General features: G+C 45.6%; 1 protein-coding gene across 1 annotated transcript in view; it reads right to left on the bottom strand.

Moving 5' to 3' along the window:
* Positions 1-19,342, bottom strand: part of LOC115101043 (multiple C2 and transmembrane domain-containing protein 1-like) — a 53,140-nt gene that overhangs the window by 11,832 nt on the left and 21,966 nt on the right. The window contains exons 2-5 of the mRNA XM_065004718.1: positions 3,836-3,956; positions 2,926-3,068; positions 2,741-2,820; positions 741-867 (exon numbers count right to left, since the gene is read on the bottom strand). Coding sequence (XP_064860790.1) covers positions 741-867; positions 2,741-2,820; positions 2,926-3,068; positions 3,836-3,956 — 471 coding nt within the window. The remainder of the gene's footprint in view (positions 1-740; positions 868-2,740; positions 2,821-2,925; positions 3,069-3,835; positions 3,957-19,342) is intronic.

A 19,342-nucleotide genomic window follows, 5' to 3' on the forward strand; every position in this document is an offset into this window, starting at 1 on the left:
AGCCGTCGGGTCCATGTCTAATTAACCCAGCAGATCATGCATAATACATTGGCAGGATTCATTTTACATCCTGGCACCGCAGATGCCTCGTCCCCCTCCGATGTGGAACACAAAATAACAGAACAGGACAGAGTGTTCCAAATTCACGCTAGCAGTTCCACACTGCTCCAGATACAGACGCAAAAAAATAAAAATACGGTCTAAGATGCTGCTGTAATTAAGGCTTTAATTCAAACTAATCAAGGGGTAAGAACCCAATAAATTCCCATGATGGATATTACATCTGTGTGAAAGAGTGTCAGGGAGATGGAGAGAGGGCATGCAGGAATATTAAGCCAGGCTACATCAGGCTAAAAGAGACTAATTGGAGTTGGCAGGTATGGAATATGGTACAGGAGGCTAACTACCGATAGACTGACTTTGTTCACATAAGGCTTCCAACGATGCTCCTTTACCACCTCATTTGTCTGTTGGACGCAAACAATTCACAGACTCAGCACCACTAGAACCTCAATACACTATAGCTACTGGCTGCCTTACATTTCCTCAGAGCTAAACGTGTTCAGTGCTGGGCTGGAACAGAAACCTGCATCGCCTTGTAGTTTTTCCGGGACTGCAGTGATCTGGTTCCCTTACCGTGCATCTCGTCAAAAATGAAACGTGTTAGTGCCAGGCTGGAGCAAAACCCTCTCCTATAGTGATAACTGTTGTCAGTGGGTAAGTGGTGGTGTAACACTTACAGTGGCATCTCTGTGCGGTTCCTCTATGGAGCCGTCTTTAGGCCTTAAGGTGACGGTCAGCTCCAGTGTTCCCAGGTCTACATCAGGGTAGTGAGGGTCCTGTAGTGTTAGATTAACTGGTATTGCCCTGCACAGGAATAGATCACATTCAATTCGTGTGTGTCTGAGTGTGTGTGTGTCTGTGTAACGCTCGTCGTTGCATGAAGAAGGATCGGACCAAAGCGCAGAGTGGTAAGTGTTCATGATTTTTTGGTCATACCCTGACCAAACCAGTGGGACTTCGGCCGCAAAACCTGAACCTATAGGGGAGGGTCTGGGTGGGCATCTATCCGCGGTGGCAGCTCTGGTGCGGGACGTAGACCCCCTCCACCTCTGGTTTGGCCCACTTTGGTGGAGCCTCTAGTGCGAGGACCTCGCTGCGGGCCTGGACTAGACACCCTCGCTGGAGGCTCCGGACTGGAGGGCATCGCTGGATGCTCCGGACTGGAGGGCGTCGCTGGAGGCTCCGGAGCCTCCAGTCTGGAGCCTCCAGCGACGCCCTCCACTCCAGGGCCTCCAGCGACGCCCTCCAGTCCGGAGCCTCCAGCGACGCCTTCCAGTCCGGAGCCTCCAGCGACGCCCTCCAATCCAGGGCCCGCAATGAGGGTGCCCACTCCGGTGAATGCCCACTTTAGTCCGGCACCTCCAGAGTGCAGGCACAGGTCGAACCGGCCTGTGGGGGAGCACTGGAGATCTAGTGCTTGACACTTGCACCTCTCCACTTGGCTGAATGCCCACTTTAGCCCGGCACGGGCGGAGTGCAGGCATAGGATGCACTGAGCAGTCATAGCGCACCGGAGACCAAGCGCGCTGAGCTGCCACAATCTGCCATGGCACTCTAGCGTGGCACTTGCGGAGGGCTGGCATATAGCGCCCCGGGCTATGAGCACGCACTGGAGACACTGTGCACTTTACCGCATAACACGGTGCCTGACCAGTATCACGTTCCTTCCCTCGGGTCTTTAGCCTGACTCCGCCAATTTCCCTGTGTGCTTTTGGGGGGCTTTTGCCTCTCATGCCTGCTTCGCTGACTTGCTTCACTTGCTTCACGATTTAAAACATTATTCTGGTGAGCACTACTGTATTTAGTCCTCTCAGCTTTAGCTGCCCCCAGTTCCTCTTTCGGACGGCGATATTCCCCAGCCTGCCCCCAGGGTCCTCTCCTGTCCAGGGTTACCTCCCAAGTCCACGAATCCTGAACCCTCTGCTCCTCCATACCACGCTGCTTGGTCCGTTTGTGGTGGGTAGTTCTGTAACGCTCATCGTTGCATGAAGAAGGATCGGACCAAAGCGCAGCGTGGTAAGTGTTCATGATTTTTATTAAAACTGAACACTAGAACAAAAATAACAAAGCGAGAAACGCCAACGAACAGTTCCGTCAGGTGCAGAAAACACTAAACAGAAAATAACTACCCACAAAACACAGGGGGGAAAAGGCTACCTAAGTATGGTTCCCAATCAGAGACAACGATAGACAGCTGTCCCTGATTGAGAACCATACCCGGCCAAAACAAAGAAATGCAAAACATAGAAAAATGAACATAGAATGCCCACCCAAATCACATCCTGACCAAACCAAAATAGAGACATAAAAAGCTCTCTAAGGTCAGGGCGTGACAGTCTGAGTGTGTGGATGTCTGTGTGACACCAGGTCTCAGGTAGGGTCCAGTTCGACTGGAGGAACAGAACAGAGGACCTCAGAGGAAAACAGGTTGCAAAACCCGGGAGCCACAATAGCTGATGACGTAATGCAGTCATGTGGTTTCGTGTGGCTTAAGGTTGTGAGTTCAATTTGTGCAGGGATCGTCATATACACAGACTGAAAATGCATGCACTCGCTGTACTATAAGTCGCTTTGGAGAAAAGCTTCTGTCAGACAGGTGATCTGCATACTGTTTGCACAGTATATGCCAAAACAGTTCACAAACAGGTGATATACAGATGCCATAGGCCTACAGTACCGCTGTTGCTCCAGGGACTCCAGGTAGAGGTAAGCTGAACCCATGAAGTCATCCTGAAGGCCGAAGTCATAGTCAAACACCTGCAGGGAAAACACACACCATCTGTGTTAGAGTGTGTGTGTGTGTGTGTGTGTGTGTGTGTGTGTGTGTGTGTGTGTGTGTGTGCGTGCGTGCATGTTCGTTACCTTGACATAGAGAGGTTCCTGCAGACTGTCCACCAGTAGTTTAGTCCCCTCGTCCCAGACAGGGTTAAGGTTCTTGTGGATGGTCTTACTGCGAAACACCTCCTTCCCGCACAGCTTAAACTTCACATATGGATCACTGGTACCTAAGAGGGTGGAGAGAGAGGGAGGGAGGGTGGAGAGAGAGAGAGGGAGGGTGGAGAGAGAGAGAGGGAGGGTGGAGAGAGAGAGAGAGAGAGAGAGAGAGAGAGAGAGAGAGAGAGAGGGTGGAGAGAGAGAGAGGGAGGGTGGAGAGAGAGAGAGGGAGGGTGGAGAGAGAGAGAGAGAGAGGGTGGAGAGAGAGAGAGGGAGGGTGGAGAGAGAGAGAGAGAGAGGGTGGAGAGAGAGAGAGAGAGGGAGGGGGAGAGAGAGAGAGAGAGAGAGAGGGTGGAGAGAGAGAGAGAGGGTGGAGAGAGAGAGAGAGGGTAGAGAGAGAGAGAGGGAGGGTGGAGAGAGAGAGAGAGAGAGAGGGTGGAGAGAGAGGGAGGGTGGAGAGAGAGAGAGGGAGGGTGGAGAGAGAGAGAGGGAGGGTGGAGAGAGAGAGAGAGAGGGTGGAGAGAGAGAGAGGGTGGAGAGAGAGAGAGAGAGGGTGGAGAGAGAGAGAGAGAGGGTGGAGAGAGAGAGAGAGAGTAGAGAGAGTGGAGAGAGAGAGAGAGAGAGAGAGTAGAGAGAGTAGAGAGAGAGAGAGAGAGAGAGAGAAAGAGAGTAGAGAGAGTAGAGAGAGTAGAGAGAGAGAGAAAGAGAGAGAGAAAAAAAAGTGAGACAGACTTTTCACGATTTAGTTTTTTTTTACAAACACATTATTCCAGTCCAACCCTGTACCTCCCAACCCCCTAAAGATAGATGGACAGATATACTGTATATGGCTCGGTACCTCCTCTGTCCCGTATGGCCAGGTTGTGTCCTCTCTTCAGCACTATGTCCAGCTGGTACATCTCTGAGCTGGGCAGAGCTCTGTCCGAGTTAACCCCCGAGGCGCCAGTGGCACCCATAACCTGGGGAGACAGATGTTTAAAAATACAGCGTTAAACACACAACCTAACACACACAGACACACAAACATGCATGCACAGACACACACAGACAAACAAACTGAGAGAGAGAGAGAGAGAGAGCGAGAGAGAGAGAGGGTGGAGAGAGAGAGAGAGACACAGAGAGAGAGAGAGAGGGGGGGTGGAGAGAGAGAGAGAGAGAGGGTGGAGAGAGAGAGAGAGAGAGAGAAACACAAAGCTTAATAAACCTGACATCCTGAAAAACATGTTGGTCAAAACACAGCATCGGAACGAGGATTCCAACTTCCTGGAACCTCCTGCACCAGAGATGCTTTCAGCCTTACAGCTCCTACAGGAGCGATGCTTTCACCAGCAAACACAGTCGAGAGCATAATATTCACCATAAAAGCGACCGTAAAGCTTCGCCCCGTTCCTCTGCTGTGGACGTGTGTGTAGGCAGGGCACACACGTTTCCAGTGAGCAGACGGCTATCAGTGTGGGTCTCATGTACCAAGAGAACACCAATGAAACAGCACATCTACAGGGACACCACTAACAGGATGTTGCATGAGAGTGTGAAGCTTCTTATCTACGATACATATCCATTCCGGTGTTGCTCCATTTCCATGCCCAGGTCCACTGTCATCACGATGCATTAACCGAGGCCGGTCAGTGTGTGCATCTACTGTAGTCAACCATTTCCTGCTACAGGTTCTATAGGAATTATACTTCTGGTGAAGAGAGGGTCAGCTGATATATTGTCCCCACTTACACCAACAAAAACTAATCTGGTGATCAGGACATAGACCAAGCCCAGGGATAAACACCAACCCTACAGCATCCCTGATCACATAGTGATTACAGTGTACACACACTGCCAGTGCCGGCTTTGTCTCCCGAGTTTGGTTCCGTGGATTATGCATAGCTGTACCTCATAATTACACTGTGGTTACCATGGTAATTCTCTCCCGCTCTCTCTCTCTCTCTTTCTCCCTCCAGGCGCACTCAAACACACAGACACACTTAAATCAATGGCGGTCAGCAACCCAGCAACTTAAAATGAAGTGCTCTGTAACACCTCAACGAGTGGCAACTGAGCTGGCACCGACGCGAAGGAGGCGAAAGCTGAACTTTGCTGGAGTACTGAAACACCTCCTTCCCGAGATGTTTTCGAAAGATGACAGGATGTGTTGTAACACCACTTAATCAAGGGTTGAGTAACACCTTCCCAGGGCCTGGGAGCCCTACGTTTCGAGTTCGGTTCAGTGCAGAAGTAAATACCTTCTCTTTTGGTGTTGTTTCCCCTCTCTAAATCTTCTAAACACTATCATGGTGTTTCAGCGTTAGAACAGCTCTTCTGCAGTATGTTAAAAATGTATTTTTGTTCAGTATCTGATCGTTTGAACGTTTTGGTAGGCTTGTTGAGCACAGTGCTCAACCCACCAACAGTAACTGAAGGTTTTACAACAAGCACTATATTTGCCTCTTCCGTCAAAAGGTAGAAATGTGGGAATGGTTAGTCTCACCATTGAACTTCATTTTTGATTCATGGTTTTGATATCCATTCATCATGATCCATTACGCCCCCTGGCACAACAAGCTGCTTAACACTCATATAGAAGTTTACTTTTCGTCCTTCAAACGTGCATACAACATTCTGTGAAATAATCCTAAAGTCTAAAACATTTGAATTACCCATAATCCTCGAAAAAAAAAAGAAAAGAGCCACGTGACAAGATGTTTGATTCAAACCAAATCAGTTCAATCACAAAATGTTCTCTCTTTGGTTAGTTGCCCTCATAAAAGTTACTTACATTTTGAGCAACATATTTAAGTCGGATTGATTCTTACATTGAAACGACTTGCATTCATTTTCTATGAAGTATTTGTGTTTTTGTTTGTTGCTGTTGTCAATTGAAATTCACCCCAGAATAATGTTTCACAGTGTGGCTGTGTGGCTGAGGGTGTGGAAATGCACCATCTTACTGCCCCAGGGGTTCCATTTCCGCTTTCCGCCTGTCCCACTTTCACTCCTTCTCTGTCTCCTCCTGTTTCTATTCTGTCTAAATAAAGCATTGAAAAAGGTGGAACTCCACAAAAATATTCTCCACAGGGTGTTAATCATTAATCAACATTTAGGCTATAACTCATTTGCATTTATTACTAACCATTTGACTGTATGAGAGACAGTCCCCCCCAAAAGAATTATTTTTATGCTGCCTTTTACATGCATTGACCCCCCCAACGTTCTCCTAAAAAACAATATTCAGATTGAATAACCACTTTGGGCGTTCCAGAGTACTTCTATTCTGTTCTAAAACGTTCTTTGTCTCATAACACTGACATTGGTGTTTACATCCAAACACCAGATCTCCGGTTAGGGTGCATTACTTTTCATGGTTTCATTACACAATCATGGTGTTTTGAGTCTTTCCATCAGATATCTGCCATCTCATGATATCAACAATAGACCATCACTCAGACACAACCTCTCTGTGCACACAATCAATAGGTGATCAATAATAGTGATCTGTACTAACAATCAATCAGAGTGATGTGATTAGTCTCGCTATGGCTGGGAGGAGGAGGGGGGGGTAGTCGATAGACTATGAAACAGGAGAGAGGTATTGGCCAAACAACGACAAGACACTTGACTGGCCTGGTACAATTGAGCCAATGGAAAAATGTCAAACGTCAAAACCAATTGTATTATGCGTCTGTATGCCTGCCTATTAGGATGTGGCCCCGAGAAGTGCATTATGTACAGTGAATGGATAAGGTTTGATTCTGTACTAAGCCGTATGTCTAACCAACCAGGCTTTGGCCCTGAGTAGTGCATTATGTACAGTGAATGGATAAGGTTTGATTCTGGACTAAGCCGTATGTCTAACCAACCAGGCTGTGGCCCTGAGTAGTGCATTATGTACAGTGAATGGATAAGGTTTGATTCTGGGCTAAGCCGTATGTCTAACCAACCAGGCTGTGGCCCTGAGTAGTGCATTATGTACAGTGAATGGATAAGGTTTGATTCTGTACTAAGCCATATGTCTAACCAACCAGGCTGTGGCCCTGAGTAGTGCATTATGTACAGTGAATGGATAAGGTTTGATTCTGGGCTAAGCCGTATGTCTAACCAACCAGGCTGTGGCCCTGAGTAGTGCATTATGTACAGTGAATGGATAAGGTTTGATTCTGTACTAAGCCATATGCCTAACCAACCAGGCTGTGGCCCTGAGTAGTGCATTATGTACAGTGAATGGATAAGGTTTGATTCTGTACTAAGCCATATGTCTAACCAACCAGGCTGTGGCCCTGAGTAGTGCATTATGTACAGTGAATGGATAAGGTTTGATTCTGGGCTAAGCCGTATGTCTAACCAACCAGGCTGTGGCCCTGAGTAGTGCATTATGTACAGTGAATGGATAAGGTTTGATTCTGTACTAAGCCATATGCCTAACCAACCAGGCTGTGGCCCTGAGTAGTGCATTATGTACAGTGAATGGATAAGGTTTGATTCTGTACTAAGCCATATGTCTAACCAACCAGGCTGTGGCCCTGAGCAGTGCATTATGTACAGTGAATGGATAAGGTTTGATTCTGTACTAAGCCATATGTCTAACCAACCAGGCTATGGCCCTGAGTAGTGCATTATGTACAGTGAATGGATAAGGTTTGATTCTGTACTAAGCCATATGTCTAACCAACCAGGCTGTGGCCCTGAGTAGTGCATTATGTACAGTGAATGGATAAGGTTTGATTCTGTACTAAGCCGTATGTCTAACCAACCAGGCTGTGGCCCTGAGTAGTGCATTATGTACAGTGAATGGATAAGGTTTGATTCTGTACTAAGCCATATGTCTAACCAACCAGGCTGTGGCCCTGAGTAGTGCATTATGTACAGTGAATGGATAAGGTTTGATTCTGTACTAAGCCATATGTCTAACCAACCAGGCTGTGGCCCTGAGTAGTGCATTATGTACAGTGAATGGATAAGGTTTGATTCTGTACTAAGCCATATGCCTAACCAACCAGGCTGTGGCCCTGAGTAGTGCATTATGTACAGTGAATGGATAAGGTTTGATTCTGTACTAAGCCATATGTCTAACCAACCAGGCTGTGGCCCTGAGTAGTGCATTATGTACAGTGAATGGATAAGGTTTGATTCTGTACTAAGCCGTATGTCTAACCAACCAGGCTGTGCGAGTGTGAACAACAAGCTGCCTGCAGCTGATCTCCACAGGCCTTTGGTACTAAAACAGGAGATGAGCGCTGCTGGGCTTATAATACACACTGATCAGGTACAATCCTATCAGCAGGCACTGATATACATGCAGTACAGGGTATTTCAGAAGAGAGACTGTGTCTGTGTGTTGGTTATTTAGTGAGACAAGCAGCCAGTATAGGCCATCTCTGTGAGCTCTGTGACATGACAACAGACATGTTTCAACTGGCTAAATGTACCGTGAGCTCAACTTTGTGACCAAATGGAGAGAAAAAAAATTCCGAAGGGGGTTTAAGTGCACAAAAGCAATCAAAGAATTAGAATTCTCTCTCTCTCTCTCTCTCTCTCTCTCTCTAAAAAAGGTTTTCACAGCAGTAATCTTCTCTGACTGATTGAGAGTTTCAAGGGCACTATCATCATTAAGCAGCATAATAGATGCAAAGCATTGAATATTTAAAATCATGCACTTCCCCCCTAAAATGTTTTACTTTGTCCCTGAATTTAACAGTAGGGTACTCCCACATAATTTGAAGGAATGTGCCTATCTGATTTAGGCGACACAGTGCACAGTAAAACGCATCCTTGGTGCATCGTAAAACACTTCCTTGGTGTTAAATACAGTCTGTGAACAAACTTCAAACGAATTGATGGTTCAGATTACAGGATACCAAGGTAATGTTTTTGCCAAATTCTGTTCCAGTTAAAAGGTTGTTCAGATTCAATTAGATCTGTGAACCATATGTTTTAATGGCTCGCTCAGGATATGAATTTACCAAAGGTTGTTAATATATAGTATTATAGAGATCAATCCCTTCAGGAGCCCACATAATTTATTTTTTAAATTTCATCATTGGATGGTTCGGTAGTTGTGTTTCCCAAGGGACCCCACAGGCCAGAGTAGCTGACCTAAATTGTCAATTATAGGGGGAAAAAGGAGTTTCCTGATAACGTGTATGTATTTTTCGAATCTTGGAATGTTCTCAAACCATTACTGTCCATCATTATCGGCAAGGGAACGGATTCTACATTTGGCCCATTGGTGGGATGCAAAAGGCCGCCCTCCAGATCGCAAGGTATTATTGTGAAATTCTGCAGCATGGGCATGCCATTTTCATTCCCAGTTATATAGTCAAAAATGTTTGTACCAAATAGAAATAGTGTGAGCAGTAATACTACCAAAGTGTAGTTGACATTGTTTAAGGGACATATCAGTGAAGACCACCTCTTCCAGGGCAATAGGAGACACCATATTTCTCTCTATACTCAGCTAGGGGACAAAATAATGCTAGTGCCTGGAAATACAATTTTAAAAGTTTGGTACGGATAGTCCAACATCTTTCCCTCTTTGTACATTTATCCGTGATCATATACCTTGCCATATACATTTTGAAACCACACTATAAAACCTATCCCAATAACCAGTAGGGGGAGACCAGGGAAGCATTGAACTACATAAATTCAGCCGCGGCAATATAGTCATTTTGACAATTGATATTCTGTCTGTTAAAGCAACTGGGATATTATCGTATCTACTGAGGTTAGATTGAATTGATTTAAAATCAAATAAAAATGTATTTGTAACATGCGCGGAATACAACAGGTGAAATTACAGTGAAATGCTTACTTACAAGCCCTTAATTAACCAACAATGCAGTTTTAAGAAACAACCTAAAAAAAAAAGTAAGAGATAACAACAAATAAGTAAAGGGTAAATAACAATAGCAGGGCTTTATACAGGAGATACTGGTACAGAGTCAATAGCAGGGCTGTATACAGGGGGTACTGGTACAGAGTCAATAGCAGGGCTGTATACAGGGGGTACCGGTACAGAGTCAATAGCAGGGCTGTATACAGGGGGTACTGGTACAGAGTCAATAGCAGGGCTGTATACAGGGGGTACTGGTACAGAGTCAATAGCAGGGCTATATACAGGGGGTACTAGTACAGAGTCAATAGCAGGGCTATATACAGGGGGTACTGGTACAGAGTCAATAGCAGGGCTATATACAGGGGGTACTGGTACAGAGTCAATGTGGAGGCTATATACAGGGGGTACTGGTACAGAGTCAATGTGGAGGCTATATACAGGGGGTACTGGTACAGAGTCAATAGCAGGGCTATATACAGGGGGGGTACTGGTACAGAGTCAATGTGGAGGCTATATACAGGGGGTACTGGTACAGAGTCAATAGCAGGGCTATATACAGGGGGGGTACTGGTACAGAGTCAATGTGGAGGCTATATACAGGGGGTACTGGTACAGATTCAATAGCAGGGCTATATACAGGGGGTACTGGTACAGAGTCAATGTGGAGGCTATATACAGGGGGTACTGGTACAGAGTCAATAGCAGGGCTATATACAGGGGGGTACTGGTACAGAGTCAATGTGGAGGCTATATACAGGGGGTACTGGTACAGAGTCAATAGTCAGGGCTATATACAGGGGGTACTGGTACAGAGTCAATGTGGAGGCTATATACAGGGGGTACTGGTACAGAGTCAATGTGCGGGGGCACCGGTGTCGAGGTAATTGAGGTAGTATGTACATGTAGGTACTCATGTACATATTACCTTGTATGCAAATAGCCTAGAAGGCCATTTGATTAGATGTTCAGGAGTCTTATGTCTTGGGGTAGAATCTGTTGAGAAGCCTATTTGTCCTAGACTTGGCTCTCCGGTACCGCTTGCCGTGCGGTAGCAGAGAGAACAGTCTATGACTAGGGTGGCTGGAGTCTGACCATTTTTAGGGCGTTCCTTGATATAGAGGTCCTGGAAGGCAGGAAGCTTGTCCTTGGTGATGTACTGGGCCGTACGCACTACCGTCTGTAGTGCCTTGCGATCGGAGGCCGAGCAGTTGCCATACCAGGCAGTGATGCAACCAGTCAGGATGCTCACGATGGTGCAACTGTAAAACCTTTTGAGGATCTGAGGACCCATGCCAAATATTTTCAGTCTCCTGAGGGGGAATAGGTTTTGTCGTGCCCTCTTGTGTCTTGGTGTCCTTGGACCATGTTAGTTTGTTGGTGATGTGGACACCAAGGAACTTGAAGCTCTCAACCTCCTTGACTACAGCCCTGTCGATGAGAATGAGGGCGCGCGCTGTCCTCCTTTTCCTGTTGTCCACAATCATCTCCTTTGTCTTCATCACGTTGAGGGAGAGGTTGTTGTCCTTCCACCACACGGTCAGGTCTCTGACATCCTCCCTATAGGCTGTCTTCATCGTTGTCGGTTATCAGGCCTACCACTGTTGTGTCATGGGCAAACTTAATGGTGTTGGAGTCGTGCCTGACCATGCTTTCATGGGTGAACAGGGAGTACAGGAGGGGACTGAGCACGCACCCCTGAGGGGCACCCGTTTTGAGGATCAGAGTGGCGGATGTGTTGTTACCTACCCTTACCACATGGGGGCGGCCCGTCAAGAAGTCCAGAATCCAGTTACAGAGGGAAGTGTTTAGTCCCAGAGTCCTTAGCTTAGTGATGAGCTTTGAGGGCACTATGGTGTTGAACGCTGAGCTGTAGTCAATGAATAGCATTCTCACATAGGTGTTCCTTTTGTACAGGTGTGAAAGGGCAGTGTGGAGAGCAACAGAGATTGCATCATCTGTGGATTTGTTGGTGCGGTATGCAAATTGGAGTGGGTCTAGAGTTTCTATGTTGTGGTGAGCCATGACCAACATTTAAGCATTTCATGGCTACAGACGTGAGTGCTACGGGTCATTTAGGCAGGTTACCTTAGTGTTCTTGGACACAGGGACTATGGTGCCCAATGATGGGCCTGGTTGGATTTCTGCAGTATCTCCCTACCGTCCGACTCATTGAAGAAAAACTCTTTGTCTAATCTGAGGTGAGCGCTCGCAGTTCTATTCAGTTATAGGAGATAGTAGAAGCAACATTATGTACAAAACAAGTTACGGATAACGCAAAAAAACGAACAAAATAGCATGGTTGGTTAAGAGCCGATAAGACGGCGGCCCTCCCCTCCGGCGCCATCTTACAATCTTACAATTTGAGCGTTAACGCGTTAAATTTTCCGGCAATGGTTTTATCTAAGGAAGCAAATATATTGACTCCCAAATATTTAAAATGGGAAACAGCAACATAGCAGTTCTGAGCAATAACTAGGTCATATAGCAACCTGTTTTTGGAACAACAGAACACAGCCTTGAAGGAAGAATGAATTCTAGCGAGTTCCTCTTGATTAGCGTTGTTGTGTTGCACTTCAAACAAACTACAGTAAAACACATTTGGTTCAGACGGGTTGGTTGGAGCATGTTGCTGGCAATTTCCACCTTCAGAATTGAGGGTTTGGTTTCTGTACGGGCCACATATTACTGTACATTGATTAAAAGCATATACTGATAATGTAAATGACCATATTCAGCATATGTTACAGAGCACAGTCACAGAATAATATAATCACTTTGAAGTGCAGTATACCTTTCAATTAAACATATGTTAGAGTGTCGAGTGACACAGAAACCAAGCTTGCATAGCGATAATCCTCAAACATGAGAAGAATTACACATCTCCTTCATCCCAGCACAGACATGTGTGATGAAACCAGTTAGGGAACCGAGGGAGACATGTGTACCAACATGATTCATTCACTTTGATGTTACTGTGACCCTGACCTAGACAGCTGTCAGATCAAGTCATCTCCTGAGAGTGTGAGTCACCCACTGAGTCACACACACACACACACACACACACACACACACACACACACACACACACACACACACACACACACACACACACACACACACACACACACACACACACACACACACAAACACAAACACACAAACTGCATCTGGATTTCCCACATGTTTTCAAACTTGTCGGGGAACCTGTCAGAGGTACACACACACACACACACACACCCACAAACACACAAAACATTTCACACTGGTCTCATGATGACAAGACAGGTATCCACTAGAGAACCTATCCAGCCAGCAGAAGGACTGTGTGCAAGATAGAGCAATACTGTAAGCCACAATTTAGTAGAGCCACCAACAGTAACACATTCAAACAACGAAACCCTTGAAAACCATAGCATGGGGAAGCAAGGGTTAGGTGGCATGGGGAAACAGGGGGTAGGAGGCAGGGAGGCAGCAGCTCAAGCTCACCGATAGCAGTCATCCGCATATTGAGGTCAGACGATGTGACTCGTCCCGTAACCCTTGAAACGCCAATTCCAAACCCTCATTCATGAAGTGAGAGAGAGAGACGAGGAGAGAGAGATGGTTGTGGAGACTGGGAGGGAATGAGAGATAAAAGGAGAACAGAGGGGAGAGTGGGAGAAACTGGCACAGGAGGAAAGAGGGAAAGAGAGAGAAAAAGAGGGGACTGCCAAAGGCACCACTTCGGGACGACAAGCTCCACTCATCCAGAAAACAGCCACCGCCTCTCCTAAATTCATCCTCACATCCGCTCAGTCCCTGACCTCATCTGAGACACACACACATACTGCCCCCTCAGACAGACAGGGCCAGACTCACTCTCTGCACCAGCATAACCTGTGTCCTCTGAGAGTGAGCCAAGGTAGATGGAGGGTGTTAGAGGCAGAAACAGAACAAGAGGGAGAGAGTGATAGAAAGGCATTTAATGACAGTAAAGACGGGAGAGCTCAGAGGACTAAGGGGAAAAGATACTAAGCTGAATGAAGGGATGACAAAGAGGCAGGAGAAGAAGGAGGAGAAAGAGTGGGAGGGAGAGGAGAAGTGAAGTCTTAGCTTCTGGCTATAATCCCTGGAGCGCATACCTCTTGATTGACAGGTGCAAAGCCAGTTATGTAACCGCTGAGGCGGTCCGACAGCTCTCGGTTGTTCAGTCATGTGTCTGTGTACGCTGCAGTTGGAACCAACCAATGACAGAAGTCAAGCCAGGAACCAATCAAACAACAACAGAAGACATCATCCGTCTGGCCCTGCGGCCTTGTGAATGTTGACCTGTTGAAAGGTCTTACTCACATCGGCTGCGGAGAGCGTGATCAAATACACTTTATGACACTGTCATGAAGCATTATGACCATCAGAATCATATAAGCCAGACAGGCCTATCACGTACATGCCCTTATGTCAGTCATCAGTCACAAAGAGGGTGTCTTGTCCTGCTCCTGAAATCTGCTCCTGCATTCATCCCAGTCATCAGCAACAGAGCATTGGGGTAGGTGCATGTCTGAGATCAATGTGTGCACAATTACAATGATAATTTAACATGGTCCATGTTATATAAAAATGTTCTATAACATAAACGCACTCTTGACAGGTAGGCTATGGTGTTACGGAATGTTTTGCCTTGTGTGGTAGGTTTTGACACTCTTATGTAGGTGTCAATGAATAAAATAACTACCGTGGTAGGTTTTGTCGGTTTTGACACTCTTATGTAGGTGTCATTAAATAAAATAACTACCGTGGTAGGTTTTGACACTCTTATGTAGGTGTCATTAAATATAATAACTACTGTGGTAGGTTTTGTGGGTTTTGACAAAATTTGCTGTTTGAGATGCTGTAGCCGCAGCTCCCGCGATGTCTGACAGATTTTCCGCTCAAAGGCTCTGTAACTGTATGCTGTACGTGTGTGATACATAAGATACATAACAAATATACTGTACACACGCACCAATTGAATTCCACTAAACTATGCACATTTTTATCGACCAACTACCTACAAACAGAAAACTACGCTATTTGCCTACCAACCCTCCTTCAAACTACAAACAGACAACCATGCTATTTGCCTACCAACCCTCCTTCTAACTACAAACAGACAACCATGCTATTTGTCTACCAACCCTCTGCCTACACAGGAACAGAAAACCATGTAGCCCACACTCATTATGCAAATAGTACTGACACACACACACACACACGGAAACGGATTGAGCTCATACAGCAACAGCAGGAAGTGCTGACTGTAACTGTGTCAGCTTTTACACCCAATGTGTTGTCCAGCACACACACTTCGGTCAACATACTAACAGTTTTCATCTTTGAAAAGGCTGCCTCTCCATCTACTGCACTTTTGGTGGACATTCTTAAGTGCACTCTTGTTTACTGTGCATGTCTGAATTCCAAGATAAGCATTGATTAGACTGTGGGCTTAAAACACACACACACGCGCAAGCTCGCGCACACACACACATTTATTAAAGTCTCACACAGATCAATAAGATGGTAATAGGGTTCTACAGAATACAAAACAGTATTATTTACTTCACATTATTTACAATAAATTAAACTACAGCTCTAAGATGGATTTACGCTTCAACAAACAGGCTCCGTTTGAAATGATTAGACAGCAGTGTTTTCTTCAGTGATTTCATACTGTGTTTAGGTGACATTAAGACATAATGGCAATTCCATGGTAAGAGAATGAAGCAGAGACTCAGATTGTTCCCTTTCAAAGTGATGCCAGAGGCTAGTCGAATGTCGACCTCTTCATTGAGACAATGCTGGATCGTCAATCCATGGGCAAGTCAGAGTGGCACATTTTAATTTGCGCAGAAATGAAAAAATGAAAGAAAATAAATCTTGCAAATTCATCACGCTACGATGTGAAATAGGCTTTTAGAAGTCTTGTCTTTGTTTGAATGCTTATCGGTAATGCAGTCTTCGGTGTGCTTTGCTTGTCAATGCACAAGCAGCGTTTTACCCACATATCGATATATGTTCATTAAGTCATACAAAAGTGTTTGTATTGTGGGATGTTTAAAATGCATTCCGTCATTCCTAAACGTGTAATGTTATATACACAATAGGAACACCTGCTTTAAATAGACTGACCAGGTGAATCCAGGTGAAAGCTATGATCCCTTATTGATGTTACTTGTTAAATCCACTTCAATCAATGTAGATGAAGTGAAGGATTTTTATACACATGGATTGTATATGTGTGCCATTCAGAGGGTGAAGGAGCAAGACAAAAGATTTAAGTGCCTTTGAACGGGGTATGGTAGTAGGTGCCAGGTGCACCAGTTTGAGTGTGTCAAGAACTGCAACGCTGCTGGGTTTTTCATGCTCAACAGTTCCCGTGTGTATCAAGAATGGTCCACCACCCAAAGGACATCAAGCCAACTTGACACAAGTGTGGGAAGTTTAGGAGTCAACATGGGACAGCATCCCTGTGGAACACTTTCGACACCTGTTCTGAGGGCAAAAAGGTGTGCAACTCAATATTAGGAAGGTGTTCCTAATGTTTTGTGCACTCAGTGTATTTTAACATTGGTATTTCTTTTACACACAAAAAAATGTTTCATTAATAAAATAGTTGTCTTCCTCAAATGAAGGGCAGGGAATGTGATTGCATTGGTCCTCACCTAGTACCTCAGTCATATAATTCAGGGAAACTGGAGTTAAGTGGAATTAGTCGTGAGTTTGCCAGCCTGGAACAGTTTAGTTCTGAAGAATTCGTTGCTATAGAAATTTAGCTGGCTAAATGTGAGCCACTTTCGTATTCCAAATTTAACTCAGAGTTGATCAAAGTTACCTCGCTAACTACTCAAACCTGCTTTGCTTACTAGCAAACGCTCAAACAGGAAGTACCAGTGACGTGCTCAATAAAGAAGTGGTCTGTTGAAGCGGATGCTAAGCTAAAAGACGGTTTCGCTAGCACAGGCTGGAACATGTTCCAGGATTCATCCGAAAATGCGGGACACTAATCCGGACGCTTACAAGAAATCCCGTTATGACGTACGATGAGCCATCAAACAGGCAAAGCATCAAATCAACCCCCTTGGGTTGTGCCATGGCGGAGATCTTTGTGGGCTATACTCAGCCTTGTCTCAGGATGGTAAGTTGGTGGTTGAAGATATCCCTCTAGTGGTGTGGGGGCTGTGCTTTGGCAAAGTGGGTGGGGTTATATCCTTCCTGTTTGGCCCTGTCCGGTGGTGTCCTCGGATGGGGCCACAGTGTCTCCTGACCCCTCCTGTCTCAGCATCCAGTATTTATGCTGCAGTAGTTTATGTGTCGGGGGGCTAGGATCAGTTTGTTATATCTGGAGTACTTCTCCTGTCCTATTCGGTGTCCTGTGTGAATCTAAGTGTGCGTTCTCTAATTCTCTCCTTCTCTCTTTCTTTCTCTCTCTCGGAGGACCTGAGCCCTAGGACCATGCCCCAGGAATACCTGACATGATGACTCCTTGCTGTCCCCAGTCCACGTGGCCATGCTGCTGCTCCAGTTTCAACTGTTCTGCCTTATTATTATTCGACCATGCTGGTCATTTATGAACATTTGAACATCTTGGCCATGTTCTGTTATAATCTCCACCCGGCACAGCCAGAAGAGGACTGGCCACCCCACATGTGCTCTCTCTAATTCTCTCTTTCTTTCTCTCTCTCAGAGGACCTGAGCCCTAGGACCATGCCCCAGGACTACCTGACATGATGACTCCTTGCTGTCCCCAGTCCACCTGGCCATGCTGCTGCTCCAGTTTCAACTGTTCTGCCTTATTATTATTTGACCATGCTGGTCATTTATGAACATTTGAACATCTTGGCCATGTTCTGTTATAATCTCCACCCGGCACAGCCAGAAGAGGACTGGCCACCCCACATGTGCTCTCTCTAATTCTCTCTTTCTTTCTCTCTCTCGGAGGACCTGAGCCCTAGGACCATGCCCCAGGACTACCTGACATGATGACTCCTTGCTGTCCCCAGTCCACCTGGCCATGCTGCTGCTCCAGTTTCAACTGTTCTGCCTTATTATTATTTGACCATGCTGGTCATTTATGAACATTTGAACATCTTGGCCATGTTCTGTTATAATCTCCACCCGGCACAGCCAGAAGAGGACTGGCCACCCCACATAGCCTGGTTCCTCTCTAGGTTTCTTCCTAGGTTTTGGCCTTTCTAGGGAGTTTTTCCTAGCCACCGTGCTTCTACACCTGCATTGCTTGCTGTTTGGGGTTTTAGGCTGGGTTTCTGTACAGCACTTTGAGATATCAGCTGATGTACGAAGGGCTATATAAATATATATATTTTTTTAATCAAATGAGGACTAAGATTGAATCCTACTATACTCATCGGACATGGCAGGACTTGCAAACTATCATGGATTACAAAGGGAAACCCAGCTGCGAGCTGCCGAGTGATGCAAACTTACCAGACAAGCTAAATGCCTTCTATGCTCGCTTCGGGGCAAGCAACACTGAACCATGCATGAGAGCACCAGCTGTTCCGGATGACTGTGTGATCACGTTCTCCATCGCTGATGTGAGTTAGACCTTTAAACATGTTAACATTCACAAGGCCGCAGGGCCAGATGGATTACCAGGATGTGTACTCAGAGCACGCCCTGACCAGTTGGCAAGTGTCTTCACTGACATTTTTATCCTCTCCCTGTCTGAGTTTGTAATACCAACATGTTTCAAGCACCATAGTCCCTGTGCCCAAGAACACTAAGGTAACCTGCCTAAACGACTACGACCCGTAAGCACTCACGTCTGTAGCCATGAAGTGCTTTGAAAGGCTGGTCATGGCTCACATCAACACCATTATCCCCGAAACCCTAGATCCACAATAATTTGCATTCCGTCCCACCAGATCCACAGATGATGCAATCTCTATTGCACTCCACACTGCCCTTTCACACCTGGACAAAAGGAACATCTATGTGAGAATGTTGTTCATTGACTACAGCTCAGCTTCAATACCAAGTGTGCAAAGCTCCCATGAAGGGTGGCTACTTTGAAGAATTGTTTAACAATTTGTTGGTTACTACATGATTCCATATGTGCTATTTCATAGTTTTGATGTCTTCACTATTACTCTACAATGTAGAAAATAGTAAAAAATAAAGAAAAACCCAGAGTAGATGTGCCCAAACTTTTGATTGGTACTGTATATACATATTTTTTTTAACAAACAGCTGACAGAAGACAGGATGGCCGAGCATTTGTACGGTTGAGTCTGTTTCTTTAGTAACATGGACTCTTAATAACTAGGGCTGTGATGATACCAGTATCGCATTATTTTTTCTATGGCAAAAATGAAAACACAAACCAGGACAAACTCTTTTGTCCTTTTAAAACCTGCTGATGAAAAAATATTGTATGCTATAGGAAAATAAATAAATGTGACTCTGGATGACAACATAATTATTATTGTTTCCAACATTAGGGCTGCTTTCCTAAAGAAGTTAAATCCGTTTTGTGTTTTGTTT

Source organism: Oncorhynchus nerka, linkage group LG19 (assembly GCF_034236695.1).
Source record: "Oncorhynchus nerka isolate Pitt River linkage group LG19, Oner_Uvic_2.0, whole genome shotgun sequence".
NCBI classification, from domain to species: domain Eukaryota; kingdom Metazoa; phylum Chordata; class Actinopteri; order Salmoniformes; family Salmonidae; genus Oncorhynchus; species Oncorhynchus nerka.